The 16,784-nt window shown below is 55.7% G+C and overlaps 2 protein-coding genes across 10 annotated transcripts; one reads left to right on the top strand and one right to left on the bottom strand.

Annotated features, from left to right (window-relative positions):
- Positions 1-12: 12 nt before the first annotated feature.
- On the bottom strand, positions 13-8,394 carry TNFAIP1 (TNF alpha induced protein 1). The gene is made up of 7 exons (XM_002718932.5): positions 8,193-8,394; positions 5,054-5,370; positions 4,379-4,548; positions 3,918-4,007; positions 3,790-3,842; positions 2,962-3,157; positions 13-2,492 (listed from the first exon to the last, which is right to left on the bottom strand). Exons 2-7 carry the CDS (start codon positions 5,256-5,258, stop codon positions 2,256-2,258), a joined length of 951 nt encoding a protein of 316 aa, XP_002718978.1. The 5' UTR covers positions 5,259-5,370; positions 8,193-8,394; the 3' UTR covers positions 13-2,255.
- Positions 8,395-8,530: 136 nt separating this feature from the next.
- On the top strand, positions 8,531-16,784 carry IFT20 (intraflagellar transport 20). 9 transcript variants are annotated; one of them, XM_070061115.1, is made up of 7 exons: positions 8,561-8,699; positions 12,193-12,266; positions 13,125-13,359; positions 13,484-13,612; positions 15,652-15,737; positions 16,059-16,162; positions 16,462-16,784. In XM_070061115.1, the coding sequence occupies exons 4-7, from the start codon at positions 13,486-13,488 to the stop codon at positions 16,541-16,543; spliced, it is 399 nt and encodes a 132-aa protein (XP_069917216.1). In that variant the 5' UTR covers positions 8,561-8,699; positions 12,193-12,266; positions 13,125-13,359; positions 13,484-13,485; the 3' UTR covers positions 16,544-16,784. The 9 variants fall into 9 exon arrangements, with proteins under 9 accessions (XP_051680582.1, XP_008269262.1, XP_008269264.1 ...); XM_070061116.1 differs by having other exon boundaries at positions 8,563-8,699; positions 13,329-13,359; XM_051824622.2 differs by lacking the exon at positions 12,193-12,266 and having other exon boundaries at positions 8,531-8,699; positions 13,329-13,359.

Here is a 16,784-nt window from a genome sequence, read left to right as displayed (position 1 = left end):
ACTCAGTACCACTCCAGTGCAACAGTTTTATTAGAAATTAGTGTTTGCTTCCATCACTTTACGCTGAGCAAGAAGGTATCACAGCTATGTGGCAAAGAGGAAATTCTCTCCTGCCGGCACTGCACCATCCTTCAGGCAGACCTGGGTCACACGGCACATGCAGTAAAACCTGGTACTGTCTGTGTTCATAGCAGACTTCCAGTTTCTCAGAAACTGACAGGGTTAGACCTACATCCATGCTGTTGTCAGCTTCCCCCTGGGCTGCTTGCGGTTGGAAATGCACACAACCAAGGGCTGCTTCCTGAACGGGGTTGGGAAACTTGAAGAAAATTCCCCAAGATCCTCAAACCGTAAATCCTGATTAAAGAAGCTAAGCTCACTCCACTGAGCCCAGTGCTAGCTGTTTTCCTTAAGACCAAACGTTTCCAGAGGGAGAAGACAAGTGCCCTTCCCGACTAGTGTTTTCCTGGTCACCAGCGAGAGGGCTGAGGATGAGCGGCAGCGGAAGTAGAGGCTGTGGGGGTTGGGGAGGTCACAGGATAAGCATGAGAACACCTCTGTGGGGAGCTGGGAACTTCAGTATTAAAGGGCAGCTGAGAAAACAGGCCAGAGGCCTCCTGCAGCAGCATTCCTGTGCCTGTGGGAAAGCCACAGAGCCAGAGCCTGAATTGGGACAAAGAAATGGATGTGTCTTACTACTCCAGTGAGGGCTAGAAGCACTAGTCACTGATCCTCACGGTGCATGACCTGAGGACTCTTAGAGCTATTTTACATTCAAGACTGTGTCTAACATATGAAATGCCTCATCAGTCACATTTCCCCGTCCCATCGTGTCATTTCAGGTCCTTGGGAGTGTCCAACTTGGGCCCGGCACTTGCCCGTAGGTTCCATGGAGTCAGCCGTGAGCAGCCACCTCACTGTGTCAGAGTAGTCAAGAGGGACGACCTTGAGAGCCTGTGCTGGTGCCCAGGAGAGCGGGTACTGTACACGGCTGTGCTGCTGTTAGGCTGGCAGCTCCCTCCCGACAGCATTCCTTTGTAGAGGAATTTAGATAAGCTGTTTCCCAAGGGCCAAGCCAAACAGAAGGGGGTGGGAACCAAAGTCTTGAAGAGCTCACGCTCTGGCCAGTGCTTGGCATCTCTGGTTAAATTACCAAAGGAGGAATGAAGGCATTCAGGGAGCTTGGGTTGCTTCCCTCATCTTGTGTCCTGGGACTCACCCCTGAGCAGAACTACCACCCTCAGCTGGGACACAAACCAATAGCATGGGTCATGGAGGAGCAGGTGGATCACCAAGCACCTGATACCTCTACACAGGGGTTGCTGGGCCCATGGGATTGCTGTGGCTTGTGCTTCTGGCCCTGAGTTGGTCCTAGCCTGTCACAGCGCTTGGCTCTACTGTGTGAGGACAGCATGCCGTGGAGCTGAAGGCACCTCACAAAAAGCAATCACTTCTGAGCCTACGAGTCAGTGGGAGGTAAAAATGTCTTTCCTCTCAGGGCTGCTGTGAGGACCAGTGGTCCCAGTTACGCATCCTTCCCTCCAGCGTGCTCTTTGGGCCAGGCTGGCCAAGCCAGAGCTTGTCAGTTGGCTTTATTGCTTTGTCTCCCCTCCCCCAGGTTGATTCTGCAGGGAAGAGGGGGTTAGGGTCAGAAGAAGACGTGGGTCAGGGCAGAATATAAATCTCCTGAATAACAGTACAAAGTGCTTCAGAGAAACCGATCCCGACAGCATCAGGAAGGGCCATGGGTTCTGTCTTACCCAGGGTCTTGGCACCCTGGAAGGGAGCAAAGGTCCAGTCCCTCGTTGCTAGTTTAAAACCGTCATTTCCTAAACGAAGTCTTAAAAACCAAACTCATCAAGCCTGCTTAAATGCCTTAGGAAAAAGGAAGATCCCACCTTCGCTAAAAAAATAAACCCAGGCCTCCAGAGCACCAGAAGCTGCCCGCCCCCGACCCCCCTCCCCAGGGGTCCTAGCAGAGGAAAGGGGCGCTCAGCAAAGCGCTGAGGGGACTGTTCCTGGGAGGGGGGGAGCCAGTGCGTCCTCCCGAGCAGAAGTGGCTCCCTATTGGGCAGGAGCAGGGACAGGGAGGCGGGGCAAAGGAATGGGGTTCCCCGACTCCTGGTCCAGGCTCTCTGACCTCCCAGGCAAGGCCTGACATGGCGCCAGAGCAGAGATCCAGCCAGCAGCAGTGTGGGGTGGCAGAGGGGGTGGGGTTCCCCAGAAGGGAAGGCAGGGCCTCCCCATGGGCCTTGTCAGTCACGGTGGGCAGACTGGTGGCCAAGCTGCCGGTCGTCGTAAGTGCTATAGCGCTTGACGTGGATGCGGCGCACGCGGTCCCGCAGTTCAAAGGTCTCCTCATCTTCACTCGGGGAAGCCTGGCTGCGGCTCCGGCTTGTGGCCTCCAACAAGGAGTTGTCAGGGACGCGGGGGCTCTCATAGAGTAGGACGTTGAGTGTCTCCTCGTAGATCCGGGCCTCTGGGAATTCCACCTGGGGATAAGAAGACGGAGGCATTGGCTTCGTGCTGGCTCCGTAAGGCCTCCTAACCCTTACAAGACAGGTAGCGTCTCAGGAGCAAGGCAGGGCTCCCTCTGCAGGAAGTGGAGGAGATGGACTCTGTTCGCCCTTCCCTGGCCCACCTTAATCCACGGCTGAAGGCTAGTGTGCGTGGAGGGCGGGCCTAGAACTTACTGAGGCTGCACGGTGTGCTCATCAATGCCCTCTGCCTCTCCGCTGTCAGGAACCAACGGTTCCCACTCCATCCCCCAGACTCCTTGTTCGCGCTCTGTCCTTGCCTGGCACCATCACAGTGTCGCAGGGAAAGAGCCAAATGCATGAGCCTTTTGTTCCTTGCAGTGACAGGCTAGGCTGGTGGCACTGGTTAGGTCCAAGCGGCCCTCCATCCCCGGCCACAGCTGACCGTGTCTTGCCCCACCCCGTGCAGAGGGAGGCCGCGTACCTTGGTCTGCTTCTTCTCCGTGGCGTAGACGATGGAGGTGCAGCACACCTCCGCCAGCTTGCGGCCCTGGCCGTAGAAGGACCAGCAGCAGATCTCGTCCCCGATGACGTCCTTGAGGAAGAGCACGCGGCCGTTGAAGCGCAGCGAGAGCTTGTCAAACAGCTCGATGTTTTTCAGCAGGTGGTCGTCAGAGTTGCTGAAAGAACCCGGGAGGGCCAGCAGGCCTGGGAGTGAGGTTCTGCCCACGGGAGGGGGCTGGGCAAGATGGGCCCTCTCCTCCCTCCCTGTCATGCTGAAATGACGCCCAGGCTAGGTCCCAGGGAGCAGGAAGGAAAGGGAGCACAGGTGCACTCTGGGTTTGGGGGCCTGTGAGGAGGAGGAGGAGCTGAGCAGAGAATGAGGGAGGGCGTCTCCTGTCCTCAAGCCCGGGTCAGTGACATGCTTTTCTTGGTGGGGGCGGCAGTGGCATGTGTCTGTCCACAGGGAGTACTTAGGAGCGGTGGGACTCTGAGCCTGCAGCCACTTGCTTGCTAAAAGGACACGGGAAAAAGGCGGAGCAGCCTGGTGTGAGGCTGAGAGGCTGCGGGCGGCCTAGGGGCCCCTCCCGCTCCGTCCGACAGCCTGGCGCGCTGTGGGGCACGACGTGCTGCAGTGGCGCTCACGTTCCACTGCCCACAGCCCAGCAGGCCCTGTCCCAGTTTCCCTTCCGCTCCCTATTCTTGCCCCCCTTACTTGAACCAGTTCTGAGGCCCAGAGCCACACCGTCAGTGCCATCCCCTGGCCCTCTTAGCGGCTCCCGCAGCGCTGCCCCAGGGACGGCCAGCCTACCTGGTGTAGGAGTATTTGTTGTTGCTTCTGTTGTACAGCAGCTTCACCACGGGCTGTGAGGGAGCAGGGAGTCAGGCCTGGCCGGGGGCCTGGGGTCCCTGCCCGTAGCCCTCCGGGGGCCCCAGTACCTTGGTGGAGGACTCGATGAGCCGCTCCTCCTCCTTCAGGGAGGTGATGATGGGAATGTTACACACAGGCTGGTAGGAGTCCTTCTTGTCCTGCGTGAGTGGCATACAGAGCACAGAACTCTTGGGATTTATGCTTGCCAGTCTGAGCCAAGTAACCCTGGAGCCCCTCTGCCATGGCATCCTTGGCTGGGCGAGGAGGCATCTGACTGAGATCATGAGGGCCCTGGAGACAGGAACTGCTGGGCAGTAAGCAGACCCCCTTTCTGGAAGGCCTAAAACCCAGGTGGCTGGGCACATCAACAAACGAGGCCTCTCTGTACTGCTAAGGTGAGGCGCTGGGCGCCAGGTCGCTGGGCCTGGGCAGTGCCTCCTCTGCTACCTCCACCCAGGAGCTGGACCCTGAGATCCCTGAAGGAGGGGCAGTGCCTGGCTCAGCAGCTGCCTCCAGCCCTGCCACGTACCTGCAGGGCGGTCTGGCACATGTTCACCAGCCCCTGGATGAGGTAATATTTTGCTTCAGCCATCAATTCCTTGATTTCTTGCCGGTTTTGAGGGAGGGTGATGGTGTCATCTCGGAGGTAATTCAAAATGGTGCCAAAGTGCTTTCCACATCGATCTATGAGGATCCAGCCTAGGGATTCAGATGGGCCCCACAGGATTACTTCCTACCTCTCGGAACCCCAGAAGCCGGCAAAGGCTGCCTGACGAGCTAGCGGCCCGCAGCTCAGGGTGCTCAGGTCCACAGTGCTCTTCACCCTCCCTCACTGGACCCAAGAACTGGCACGGGGGCCAGCACAGACGCCTGCAGGCTCTTGGGAGCCCTCGGGCCTCTACTGGCAACACAGAAGCCATTGCTCCTTGCTTGCCTTCTGCCCACAGCCCAAGACTGGCGATGGCTCGTGAAAATCTAGTCCTAGTTAAATATTTTAAAAGTACGGATCTTGTCTGTGGGAACCGTGACTATCCAGTATGAGAGGTAATGATTTCAAAGAATTCGGAAGCTCTGCTGAGCACTGCAGGTGAAGAGGAAAGCAGTGTAGTTCTGGACCTGCCGGGCTTCGGGATCTAGCCCTACCCCGGAGCTGTTTCCCTAGAACCGTCCTCCCCTCCCCACCCTCCCTGCCCTTGGGCCTCACCTTCTTTGTCCGTCAGCACCTCCATGCGCCCACTGAACATGGCCTTGAGCATGGTGTCGTGCCGGGTGAGAGCCCGCACCGTGGTGTAGTACAGGGAGCCACCCACATTGAGCTGCACGTACTTGTTGCCCAGCCCGCCTCCTTTGAAGCCGCTTAACTTGGGCTTGGCCCCCGAGGCTGGGCACAGACAGGTATCCCCCGACATCTCCCGCTGCAGGTAGATCACCACACGGCAGGAGGTAGGCTTGGAAGGCTCCGCCGTGGTGGAAGTGGTCACAGGTGAGTGGCCCGTGGAGGCCAGAACCTCATGCTCAGCCCTGTGAGTGGGAGAGAAGATGGAAGTCAGAATAGAGGCCTTGGACCAGGAGGGGCAACCGCAGGGGCCCTGGCCACACTCATCGTCTCCGGAACAAGCCCAGCTGCTGAGGCGACATTTGGACTTTCCTGCTGCTGTTCACCGCCCCAGAGACAAGCACAGGCTCCCAGAGCCCTGCCCGCCTCATCCTGCCAGGCTCCCTGGAATCAGCTCACCTCAGGTGGCAAGAAGACAAGCCAGCCCTAGGCCTGAGGAACAGCCCCTGCTGGGCATCTACCAGTCAGAATTCCATTTATTCTCTTAGGGTAACTAGGAACCCAGACTTCCAGCCAAACCTGCTGGGCATCAGCCAAACTAGGACTTTCCCAGGAGCCACAGGGACAGGGTGGACTTCCTTTCTAGAGATACCAGGTGCAGGAGCGTCCTGGGCCCGTGCTTGCTTTAGCGTCACCTGGAGTTTTGAAAGGAAAGTAAAAGCAGCTTCAGGAGACAATGGAGTGAGTCAGACTGGGGGACCTAGCCAGGGTCTTCGGCAGTGTCACCTAGGTTCCACTTGGATTTCCTGACCGTCCCTTTTCTTGGCAATGCTCCAAGTTCCTGAAATTGTCACCACTGGCCAGGGCAGAACAAATACAGGACGTCTATTTTCACTTCTTTTTCCTAAGTGGGAGCCCAGCCCTATCTCGTCCTCTCAAGCTTTCCACCAAGAATGAGGAGGCAGAACCAGAACATCAGATGACAGATCTGAAAGCAATTAAATGATGTATAAATTCTTTTTTTTTTTTTTTTTTTGACAGAGTGGATAGTGAGAGAGACAAAGAGAAAGGTCTTCCTTTGCTGTTGGTTCACCCTCCAATGGCCGCCACGGCTGGTGCGCTGCGGCCGGTGCACCGCGCTGATCCAAAGGCAGGAGCCAGGTGCTTCTCCTGGTCTCCCATGGGGTGCAGGGCCCAAGCACCTGGGCCATCCTCCACTGCCCTCCCGGGCCACAGCAGAGAGCTGGCCTGGAAGAGGGGCAACCGGGAAAGAATCCGGCACCCCGACCGGGACTAGAACCCGGTATGCCGGCGCCGCTAGGTGGAGGATTAGCCTAGTGAGCTGCGGTGCCAGCCATGATGTATAAATTAAAGCACTAACAGGAGCTCTCAGGCGGGAGGAGCGGAGGGAGCCACCCAGTCACCCTCGCGACTGCAAGTCCACATTATGCTTCTGGCTTCCTAGAGAAGCGCTAAAATTCATCTAAAGAGAATGTCATAGCTGACTCTTAAGGCGCGTTTTCATGTGCCACGCACTATTCTAGGCATTTAATGTATATTATTTAATTCATTTAGCAGTGAAACTACTGACTGCCAACCCTGTGAAACAGTAGGGAACAATGAAAAATACAGTCTTTGCTTTCAAGGAGTTCAATTAAGCATCCTCATGTTAACGAACTTAAAAAGGAAAATAGGAGTTGGCACTGACTCTGGTTCCGTGGCAGGCAGGCAGGCGGGTACTAGCTGGTGCCCAAGAGCTGGGGCTTTATTTCAAGTGCAGTGCAGTGCAGGAATCCACTGGAGGGTTCTAAGCAGGTGAGTGAGATAATCGCAACCATACTTCTGGGTGCGGTGTAGAGAATGGATTGTAAGGGTGCAGAGGCCGTGGGAGGACCAGAGGAAGCAGTAGTGCAGGCATAAAGTGGTGAAGACTTGGAGCACAGGGGGAACAGAGGCAGAGAAAAGGCAGAATCCTCTCCCTCCATGCTCACACGCGGGAGCTGACGGTGTGCCTCGCCAAGTGCAGCCCACAAATGGCACTGGTGTCCCCAGTTGTGCCGCTCCACTCCGCACGCGGTCTTTCTGCACACTGGCCTGCACTTTTATACATGGATTTCAAGATGTTTTCTCCACCAAAATAAATTTTTCTTAATTTGACTTCCCACGAACCTTTTGAAGTCCATGGCAGTTCGTCAGATTGAAATTGTCCCTGAAAAGATTTAGGCAGGTCCCTGGGAAGAATGTCCCAAAAGGGCCAGAGTGGGTGTCCTGTGAAGTGATGAACTGTGCAGGCATGCGGTGTGGATGAGAAAAGCCCTCAACAGGAGTCTGCCGAGACCTCCACTGGGACAGCGGATGACCTAACCTCCCACCGACTCCAAACCAATCAGTCCACCCAGGAAAAGTTTTTAACAAGGTCAAAGAAAACACATGCATTTTCTCCCAAAGCAAAGGTACTGAAAGCCTGCGGTTTGCCAGGAGAGGAAGACAAATCCACAGCTAATCTATTCCTTTCCTGCAAAGCAACTGTTCCTGGCTGACGTCAGCTCAGATTCCATTCAGACCAATGAGTTCCAGGAATCCTGCGGCAGGTGCCGCCCCAGAAAGTAATTCCAGCGACAATGAAGTTTCCACTCAATACTCTTCCTTCCGGACTTTGTGGGTATTTGGGGATGCCTGGGGCTAGGGGCGGATCCATTTCCCACTCTGCGAACAAAAGGCAGACAACCAAAGCGGTGGACCGCGGTTGGATCCCAAAGGAAGAAGGATCTAGAAACCCGTCACGCACGGGGGGCCGGGGGCGGGTGGGTGTTGGGGAAGCCGTGAGCTGATCTTGGCTATAGAGGGTGGACCCAGCAGAAATCCTAGGTGTGAGGCTTAGGCTGCAAGGTCCTGGAGAAATTCGGCCACGGCCAGCCTCTCCCGTGGCCAGCGTAGGCTCTTGCCCAGCCCGCCCCCCTCACTACCAAGGAACCGAGACCAGCTCTGCATCTCCGCTGCGCCGTCCCACCCCTGCTTCCCAGGACCCGGCGGGCAGTCTTTGCTCCAGCCGAGGCCCGACTCTCACCGTCGCCGGGGGCTCCTCTCCTCTCAGCTGGGGGGCGAGCGAACTCCGTGCCGTCTCTGACCTGTGGCTGCCTGCCCGCCAGCAATCCCGAGCTGTGAGCTCACATCCTGCGCCGGTCGACTCCTCCCGGAGCAGCGGGCCATAAGCCTGAGACTACAAAGCCCGGCATGCACAGCACTCTAACAGGGAGGGGAGGCGGAAATTCCCGGAGGATCTTCCGGGCAAGAGCATAGCCACTTCCGGTAGCCCTGCAGGCGCAAAGGCCTCTGGATCTTGTAGGCAGTCATCCTTCCCTTCGGGCCTCTGTTTCCCAGCAGGCCCTGTAGGATGAACGGGTGTGAGTGCTTCCGGTGTCCGGAAGTGACGTTGTGGATAAACAGGTTTTGTAGCCGTGGCAGCGGCTGAGGAGAGGCGAGCCGGCCAGGCACTGACTGCTGCCCACCGCCGAGAGGAGCTGCCTGTCAACATCAGCCTGGGCCGCAGCGCACCACCGCTACGGGTGGGCAGGTAGGTCGTGACCTCGGGTCGGGGGCAGCTGGGTCTAGAGGAACTGGACAGACCCGCTGTTGAGGAAAGGCTGTTCCAGGCTGAAAGAAACTTAGGAATTCCGCCCGTCCCTTCGCGAGCGTTTCACACTCAGGTTGGGCCTGGAGCTTGAGCGTGGTCTTAGGAAGCGGGGACTCGTGTAAATCCAACGGGTTTGCGCAGTAAAGACAGTGTCAGGCCCTCCGGACTCAGCCTCGTGCTTCCTCCAACCCCAGGAACGGGGCCTGTGCCTGATGCCAAGCATGGATCGTGGTGAGGCGTTTCCGCCCTCACCCCGGCGCTCCGCCGCGTGTAGTGGGAATTGGGATGGAATCTGATGGGCAGCTGGGAAGCCTCTCCTTCAACCCTTCTCCCGTCTCAGGTGACTCATTCAGCTACCCCTCCCAGGTGCAAGGGATTCATGCCCGACCGCTTCACTCATCCCCTCCTCCAGTCAAGCCCCTCTAAGTCCTAGCAAATCGACTTACAGAAACATCTCAACCCAGAACGCCGGCCTCCAGGTGCTGGGCTGCTGTAGTGGCCTCCGGCTGCTTGCACAGCCACTGGTCATCCCACAGATGTCCACGGAGTGCCGACTGTGCAGGCACCGTGCTGGGTGCTAGGGTTGCAGTGATGAACACAGTAGGTGTGCTCGCCTTCCTGGTCTTCTGAGGCAGAGTGGTTTTTTATTTATTTTTAAGATTTATTTGAGAGGTAGAGTTACAAACAGAGAGAGGGGTCTTCCATCTGCTGGTTCACTCCCCAGATGACTGCAACGGCCGGAGCTGCGCCGATCCGGAGCCAGGAGCTTCTTCCAGGTCTCCCACACGGGTGCAGGGGCCCAAGCACTTGGGCCATCTTCCACTGCTTTCCCAGGCCATAGCAGAGAGCTGGATCAGAAGTGGAGCAGCCAGGACTCAAACCGGCGCCCAAAAGGGATGCTGGCACTGCAGGCAGCGGCTTAGCCTACTGTGCCACAGTGCTAGCCCCCAGAGTGATTATTTTAAAAAAAAGATTTGTTTGTTTGAAAGGTAGAGTTAGAGAATCTTTGCTATGCTGGATCACCCCCCAAATGATTGCAACAGTGGGGCTGGGCCAGGCCAAAGCTAGGAGCCTGGGACTCCATCCTGGTCTCCCATGTGGATGCAGGGGCTTTCCTAGGCCCATTAGCAGGGAGCTGGATCGGAAGAGGAGCAGCTGGGACTTGAACTGGCACTGATAAGGGATGCTGACATCACCCAGTGTGTCACAATGCTGGCCCCCAGAGTGGTCTTTCCCAATGATTGTGTCACTCTGCTGAGAATCTGCTGGCTGCTCCTTACTGTTAAGACGTTATTGTGGGGCTGGTGCTGTGGCATAGCGGGTAAGCCGCCGCCTGCAGAGCCGGCATCCATAAGGGCGCCAGTTCAAGACCTGGCTGTTCCACTTCTGATCTAGCTCCCTGCTGTGGCCTGGGAAAGCAGTAAAAGATGGCCCAAGTCTTTGGGCTCCTGCACCCATGTGGGAGACCCGGAAGAAGCTCTTGGCTTCGGATTGGCCCAGCTCCGGCCGTTGTGGCCATTTGTAGAGTGAACCAGCAGATGGAAGACCTCTCTCTCTCTCTCTCTCTCTCTCTCTGCCTTTGTCTTTCTGTAACTCTGCCTTTCAAATAAATAAATAAAACATATGTTGACAGGTTAAAAAAAAAAAAAGACATTATTGCAGTTCAGTGCCAGCTCCCCGAGTGGTCTCCCTGTCCCACTCTCCGTCTTGTTCACCTGTCAGCCACACTGGCCTTCAGTCCTTGGAATGCATCAGATTTCTTTTGTCTCAGGACTCGTACATAAACTTTTCCTTTTTAATATTTATTTATTTGAAAGAGCTAGAGGGGTAGAGACAGATCTTCCACCTCTGGTCACTCCCCAAATGTCTGCAATGGCCAGAGCTGGGCCAGGCTGAAGCCAGGAGCTTCCACTGGGTCCCCCACTTGGGTGCAGGGGCCCAAGGACTTGGGCCATCTCCCGCTGCTCTCTCAGGCCATAGCAGAGAGCTGGATCGGAAGTGGAGCAGCCGGGACTCACATGGGCACCCACGTGGGATGCTGGCGCTGAGGCCGGGTCTCTAACCTGCTGCGCCACAGCGCCGGCCCCTGAGCTTTTCCGCTGCTTGAGCTACCTCCTTGCCCACTGCTCTCAGCGGAGTTTTGGGCGTCCTGTAGGTCTCGCTGTGACTTTTTCCGAAGGCCTTCGCCTACAGGGCCCTCTGAATTCCGCGCTCCTCCTCTGCTGCAGCTGCACACCCAGCCCAGCGTCTGCTCACCCCGTTACCAGGGTGCGGGGTCCTTGGTTTGCAGTCCAGAGACGTTTCCTTCACTGCCCTGCCCCAGAGCAGGCGCTGTAGAGTTGCTGTCGGCGCAGGGGACAGGAGCTGAGGCGTGTTTGCTCCTTCCCGCCACTTGAAGCTCTCGCAGCAGCTGGTCTGATGAATCGCCTGCTGGCTGTCACACTCTGTGTGTAAGTGCGACAGAGCAGGCTGGATGACAGATGGTCTACAGAAGTCTGCTGTTAAGGAAACTCTGAAGTGTTTAAAAACGGGCAGGCGTCGGTGTGGTGGCCAGGCCACCACTTGGGACGCCTGCATCGCGCATCTAGCACCTGGTTCTGGACTCAGCCACTCTGCTTCCGACCGAGGTTTCTGCCGATGTGCACCCTGGGAGGCAGAGGTGACGGCTCACGTATCGGAGTCCCTGCCACCCCGTGTGGGAGACTTGGACTGGGATCCAGGCTTCTGGCTTGGGTCTGGCCCAGCCCTGGTGGTTGTAGGCATTTGGGGAGTACCAGAGCAGATGGAAGCTCTCTCTCCATTTATCTCTTGGCTTTTGAATAAAAACAAATACAAGGTTTCAGTGGATTCGCGAGGCCAGGGTCGTGCAGGCAGCCGTGGCTGGCCCGCTGCATTGGACTGCATTGCTCCTTACAATTTTTGATGCTTAGGTATCAGATTGCTGTTCCTTCTGGAATTCAGAAGTTCTGGCCCCAGTGAGACCTGTTCTTTCCCGACCATTGCTCCTCCCATGGCACACCTTGGGGTGCTCACTCCCAGAATCACCCCACTCAGGAGGGAGCTAAGGCAGGTGGGAGGGGAAACGGGAGGCTGAGGGAGAGAGGGCTGGGGCTGGCGCAGGGCCAGTTGTGGGTAGCCTCTGGATGACCCGGGTTTTGGAATTAGCTAGATGTGATCAGCATTGCCTCCCCTTTGCAACTGTAAATGTTGTTTTGGTTTTGTGTTTTGAAAGCCAGAGTGAAGGTGAGTTTGCAGTTTCCTTCCCAGAATCGAGGCATCTTGGGCCAGGAATGCAGGGGGGCTGGGGAAGGGAGAGTGCATCTTGTTGATTCTCTGTTGCCTATAAAATAATCCAAACTCTGGCTTGGCCCAGGGAGCTTCCTGGCCTGCTTCTAGCCCCCCTTGCAGCTCCCTCCACTTTCCGCCCCTCCAGGCAGCGTAGGCCTCTTTCGGTGAGTCTGTGCTGCTTTCTTCGCTCGGAGCACCTCGCCGTGGCCTCCTCCCTTGGTATGTTCTATGCTGACACTTCGTTCACTCCTTTTTGTGTTTCCTGCTAGAAAGAGATTAGTCCGACTTTGGTTCCCAATTCAGGCAAGTATATGGTATCCTTTAGCATACATTTTGGTCAGATTTGTCTCCTGGGTTCTTAACTTTTTGACCCTAATATGTTTTTGGAAGAGATTTACTTATTTGAAATTTATCTTTTATTCACTGGTTCACTCCCCCAAAGGCCATAATGCCTAGGGCTGGTCCAAGCCAAAGCCAGGAGCCCAGAGCTCCATCCAGGTCTCCCACTTGGGTGGCAGGTGCCCAAGCACTTGGGCCATCTGCTGCTGCCTTCCTAGGCTCATTAGCAGGGAGCTGAATTGGAAGTGAAGCAGCCAGGACCTGAACCAGTATTCTGATATGGGATGTGGCATTGCGGGCAACAGCTTAGTTCACTCTGCCACAATGCCCACCTCAACCTTAACCTACAGTTGAATTCAGAGGCAGAGAGAGAGGTCTTCCATCCACTGGTTCACTCTCTAATTGACTGCAACAGCCAGAGCTGCGCCCATCTGGAGCCAGGAACCTCTTTCTGGGTCTCCCATGTGGGTGCAGGGGTCCAAAGACTTGGGCCATCTTCCACTGCTTTCCCAGGCTATAGCAGAGAGCTGGATCGGAAGTGGAGCAGCCGGGTCTTGAACTGATGCCCCTGTGGGATGCTTTATCTCTGGGTACACAGCTGAGGACATGTCAACATGGCCATGGCTCCTAATAGCAGAGCCGCTCTTGACCGCCCTGGCCTCCTGCAGCTCTTCGGTGGTGTTTGTAAAGCACTTAACCCAGTATGATTGTTCAGTTTCCGTGTGTGTCTTTCTCCAGCTAGACCGTGTGTCCTCCAGGGCAGGCGCCATGTTGCATTCAGCTCTGTACCCCCAGCATCTAGCAGTGTGGGCACGTGGTAGGCACTCAAGAAATGTGTTGAGTGAACGATGCCTGTGACAAGCACCTGGACTTTATTCTTTCCTGACCCTTGCTCCTGTGACACACCTCCTCCTGACTGTCACTGTCACCCCTTCAAAGCAGAACTTCTCTAGGGACTCTGGAAGGGAAACAGGTGAGGCTCAATGGGTGGCTGAGGGAAAGGTGAGCCTTTGGAATATTGGGGTTTACGGCACTGGTATTTGGGGGCAAGGGGGGGCTGGAACGTTGACTGGGGACTGGGACTGGTTTCTTTGCAGCTATGGCCAAGGACATCCTGGGGGAAGCAGGGCTGCACTTTGATGAGCTGAACAAGCTGCGAGTGTTGGACCCAGAGGTCACCCAGCAGACCATAGAGCTCAAGGAAGAGTGCAAGGACTTTGTGGACAGTGAGTAGCACTGGAGGGCACAGTGCCATCCCAGCCCAGCTGCGGCCTGGCCCTGCTGGGGGTTAGGTCTGGCCTCTGAATTCCCATGTACCACACTTTGTCTTCCTGCTATTTTGCAGTCATTAGTCCCGAGTGTCCCTCAAAGCAAATGGGGATGAGTGGAGGGCTTTTTTTCTTCTCTTAAATGATTTTATTATATATCTGAAAGTTGAGAAACTGGTTTAATCCCCAAATGGCCAGGCCAAAAAAAGCCAGGAGCTTGGAACTCCATCCAGGTTTCCTCTGTGGGTACAGGGGCCCACACAGCAGTTCTGCTGCTTCCCCTGGGTATTAGCAGGGAGCTGGATATGACTTGCAGCAGCCAGGGCTTGAACTGGTGCCCACAAGGGATCCTGGTATTGCAGGTGGCTACTTAATCTGCTGTGCCACAGTGTTGGCCCCCTTATTTATTTGAAAGGCATTGCGGCCAGTGCTATGGTATAGTGGGTAAAGCCACTGCCTGCAGTGCCAGCATCCTGTATGGGCGGCAGTTCGAGTCCTGGCTGCTGCACTTCCAATCCAGCTCCCTGCCCCTACACCCACATGGGAGACCTGGAAGAAGTTCCTGGCTCCTGCCTTTGGATTGGCACAGCTCTAGCCATTGTGGCCAACTGAGGAATAAACCAGTGGATGGAAGAACTCTCTCTCTCTCTCTGCCTCTCCTTCTCTCTCTGTGTAACTCTTTCAAATAAACAAATGTTTAAAAAAAAAAAAAAAAAAGGCATAGTTACAGAGTTCATTTTCTGGTTTACTCCCCAGATGGCCACAATAGTTGAGGCTGGGCCAGCCTGAAGCCAGGAGCCCAGAGCCTCTTCTGGGTCTCCCATGTGAGTGTAGGGGCCCAAGCACTTGGGCCATCTTCTGTTGCTTTCCCAGGCACATTAGCAGGGAGCTGGATCAGAAATGTAGCAGCCTGGTCTTGAACCCATGCCCACATGGTATGCTGGTGTCACAGGTGGCGGCTTAACCTACTATGCCACACACCAGCCCATTTATTTTTTAAAAACAATGTATTTGAAAGGCAGAGCAACAGCAAGAGACAGAGCTAGAGAAAGAGGTATTCCACCACTCCCTAAATGGTCACAAGACTCAGGTTAAAGCTAGGAGCCTTCTGGGTCTCGCACGTGGGTGGGAGGAGCCCATGCACATTTGCAGGGAGGTGGAGCAGCTGGGGTTTGCACTGGCACTCTGATGTGGGATGTCAGCATTGCAGGCGATGGCTTACCCCACTGTGCCCCAACACTGGCCCAGGAGGTGTTTCTAGATACACTGTCTTGAGTTTGTGCTCCTAGAACTTTTATCGAGCAGAATCATGGCTTGAGGGAAGGAAATATAATTTTGTCCTCGAGTTTCATTTCCTGGAAGAAATATTGCTCTCATTGGTAGGCTCTCCATTTTTGGAGTTAGAGATTGTTCCTGGAGTCTTCAGATGCGGCTCAGCAGACTGATGTTTGACTGGAGGTCTCCAGGAATCTGTCCAAGCAGCCCAGCCCGCCAGTGGCTAGAGTCGCACTGAGCTAGAGCAGGGCACGCCCTAGGCTTGACTGGCATCAGGTAGCTGGGGTTCTATTGCCAGTCTTCTGTCACTGCTGTGTGCAGGCTGTCCACTCCGCATGGCCTTGGTCCTCCCTTAACGGGATTCCATCACACCAGAGTCATGGAGAAATTAACTGGAGAGTCGGCACCTAAACGTGGTGGGCTCTTAATTCCCTCTCAAGTCTCTGACATCCAGTGCCCTACCTACCCATGGCTAGACCAGAGGCGCTGCTCCCGTCCGGAGGCAGTCCTGTGCTGGTACTTGCTTGCAGGCAGGCAGGCTAGAGGCCTGCTGCGACAGCAGGGAGGGGACTCGGGGTGAGTGTGTCCTAGGCCAGCAAGCACCAGGCTGTAGTGACACACACTAGAAGGGACAGTTAGCCATGCCGCTCACTGCTCCAAGGGAGTGCCAAGGGGCAGTGGTCATGCTGAGAAAACAGCTCATGTTCTGTTCTTTCTTCAAGAGATTGGCCAGTTCCAGAAAATAGTTGGTGGTTTAATTGAACTCGTTGACCAACTTGCAAAGGAAGCAGAAAGCGAGAAGATGAAGGTAAGACGAGCATGTCTTCTGTCTCCACCTGGGACCCTGCGCACCCAGCCTCTGCCCCCCACCCCCCTCCCGCTGAGGGGGATGGCTCCTATTAACTAGGACTTGAATGATGTCTTCTGGTCCAGCTAACCCGCTGGAATTCCACGTCAGTGTGCTCTGTCATTATTTCCTTCAGTCCTCTCGTTAGTGCCGAGAAGGTGGTTTTATCCTAGAGGAAGGCTTGAGAAGTAGACTCCCAGACCGCTTCGGCCTCACCCCAAGGCTGTGGGGTTTCACTGCTCCCCTCACAGGGCCTGCCCCGCTCCCCGCCGTTTCTCCTAGGCCATTGGTGCTCGGAACTTGCTCAAGTCCATAGCGAAGCAGCGAGAGGCCCAGCAGCAGCAGCTGCAGGCGCTCATCGCGGAGAAGAAGATGCAGCTGGAAAGGTGAGCGGCCCCCGCCCCGCCCCGCTCTGCTCCGCCTCCACGCCGCTCACTTGCCATCCTGAAAATTCCACTCAAGAGGAAGCTTAGCACACAACAGCCTCTTGTAGTTCAGGGAGCAGGGGCCCGCGGGCGGCCACGGCTCGGGGCGGTGCCGGCTCTCCCAGGGCTGCAGGTGGCCTGGGGGCTTCCCCTCTCGTGAGCTTCTTCACTCTGAGCTTGCTGCAGGCTCTGTGTCGGTCTGTAGAGTCAGTCTGGTTACCGCGTCCTTTCTCAGGGCTTCTAACACTTTTGTTTTTCAGGTATCGAGTTGAATACGAAGCTTTGTGTAAAGTAGAAGCTGAGCAAAATGAGTTTATTGACCAATTTATTTTTCAGAAATGAACTGAAAACTTAATTTTTATAGGAGGAAGGCAAGAAAAAAGCCCCCCAACCCCCCAAAAAACCTGTACCAGGCCCTGGGAGACAGTGTCCCAGAAGGCAGTGTGCGGGGAGCTGGTTTCTAAAGGTCCGTGCCCGGCCCCTGCCGCCGAGCACCGGTTCTCACCTCTGCCACTCAGTCTGAACTAAACTCATACAGCTTTGGAAAGAAAAGCAATAAATTATTTTCAAATGGTTTGACCTA

Source organism: Oryctolagus cuniculus, chromosome 17 (assembly GCF_964237555.1).
Source record: "Oryctolagus cuniculus chromosome 17, mOryCun1.1, whole genome shotgun sequence".
Lineage (NCBI taxonomy): Eukaryota > Metazoa > Chordata > Mammalia > Lagomorpha > Leporidae > Oryctolagus > Oryctolagus cuniculus.
This window is presented reverse-complemented; position numbering and strand designations above follow the sequence as displayed.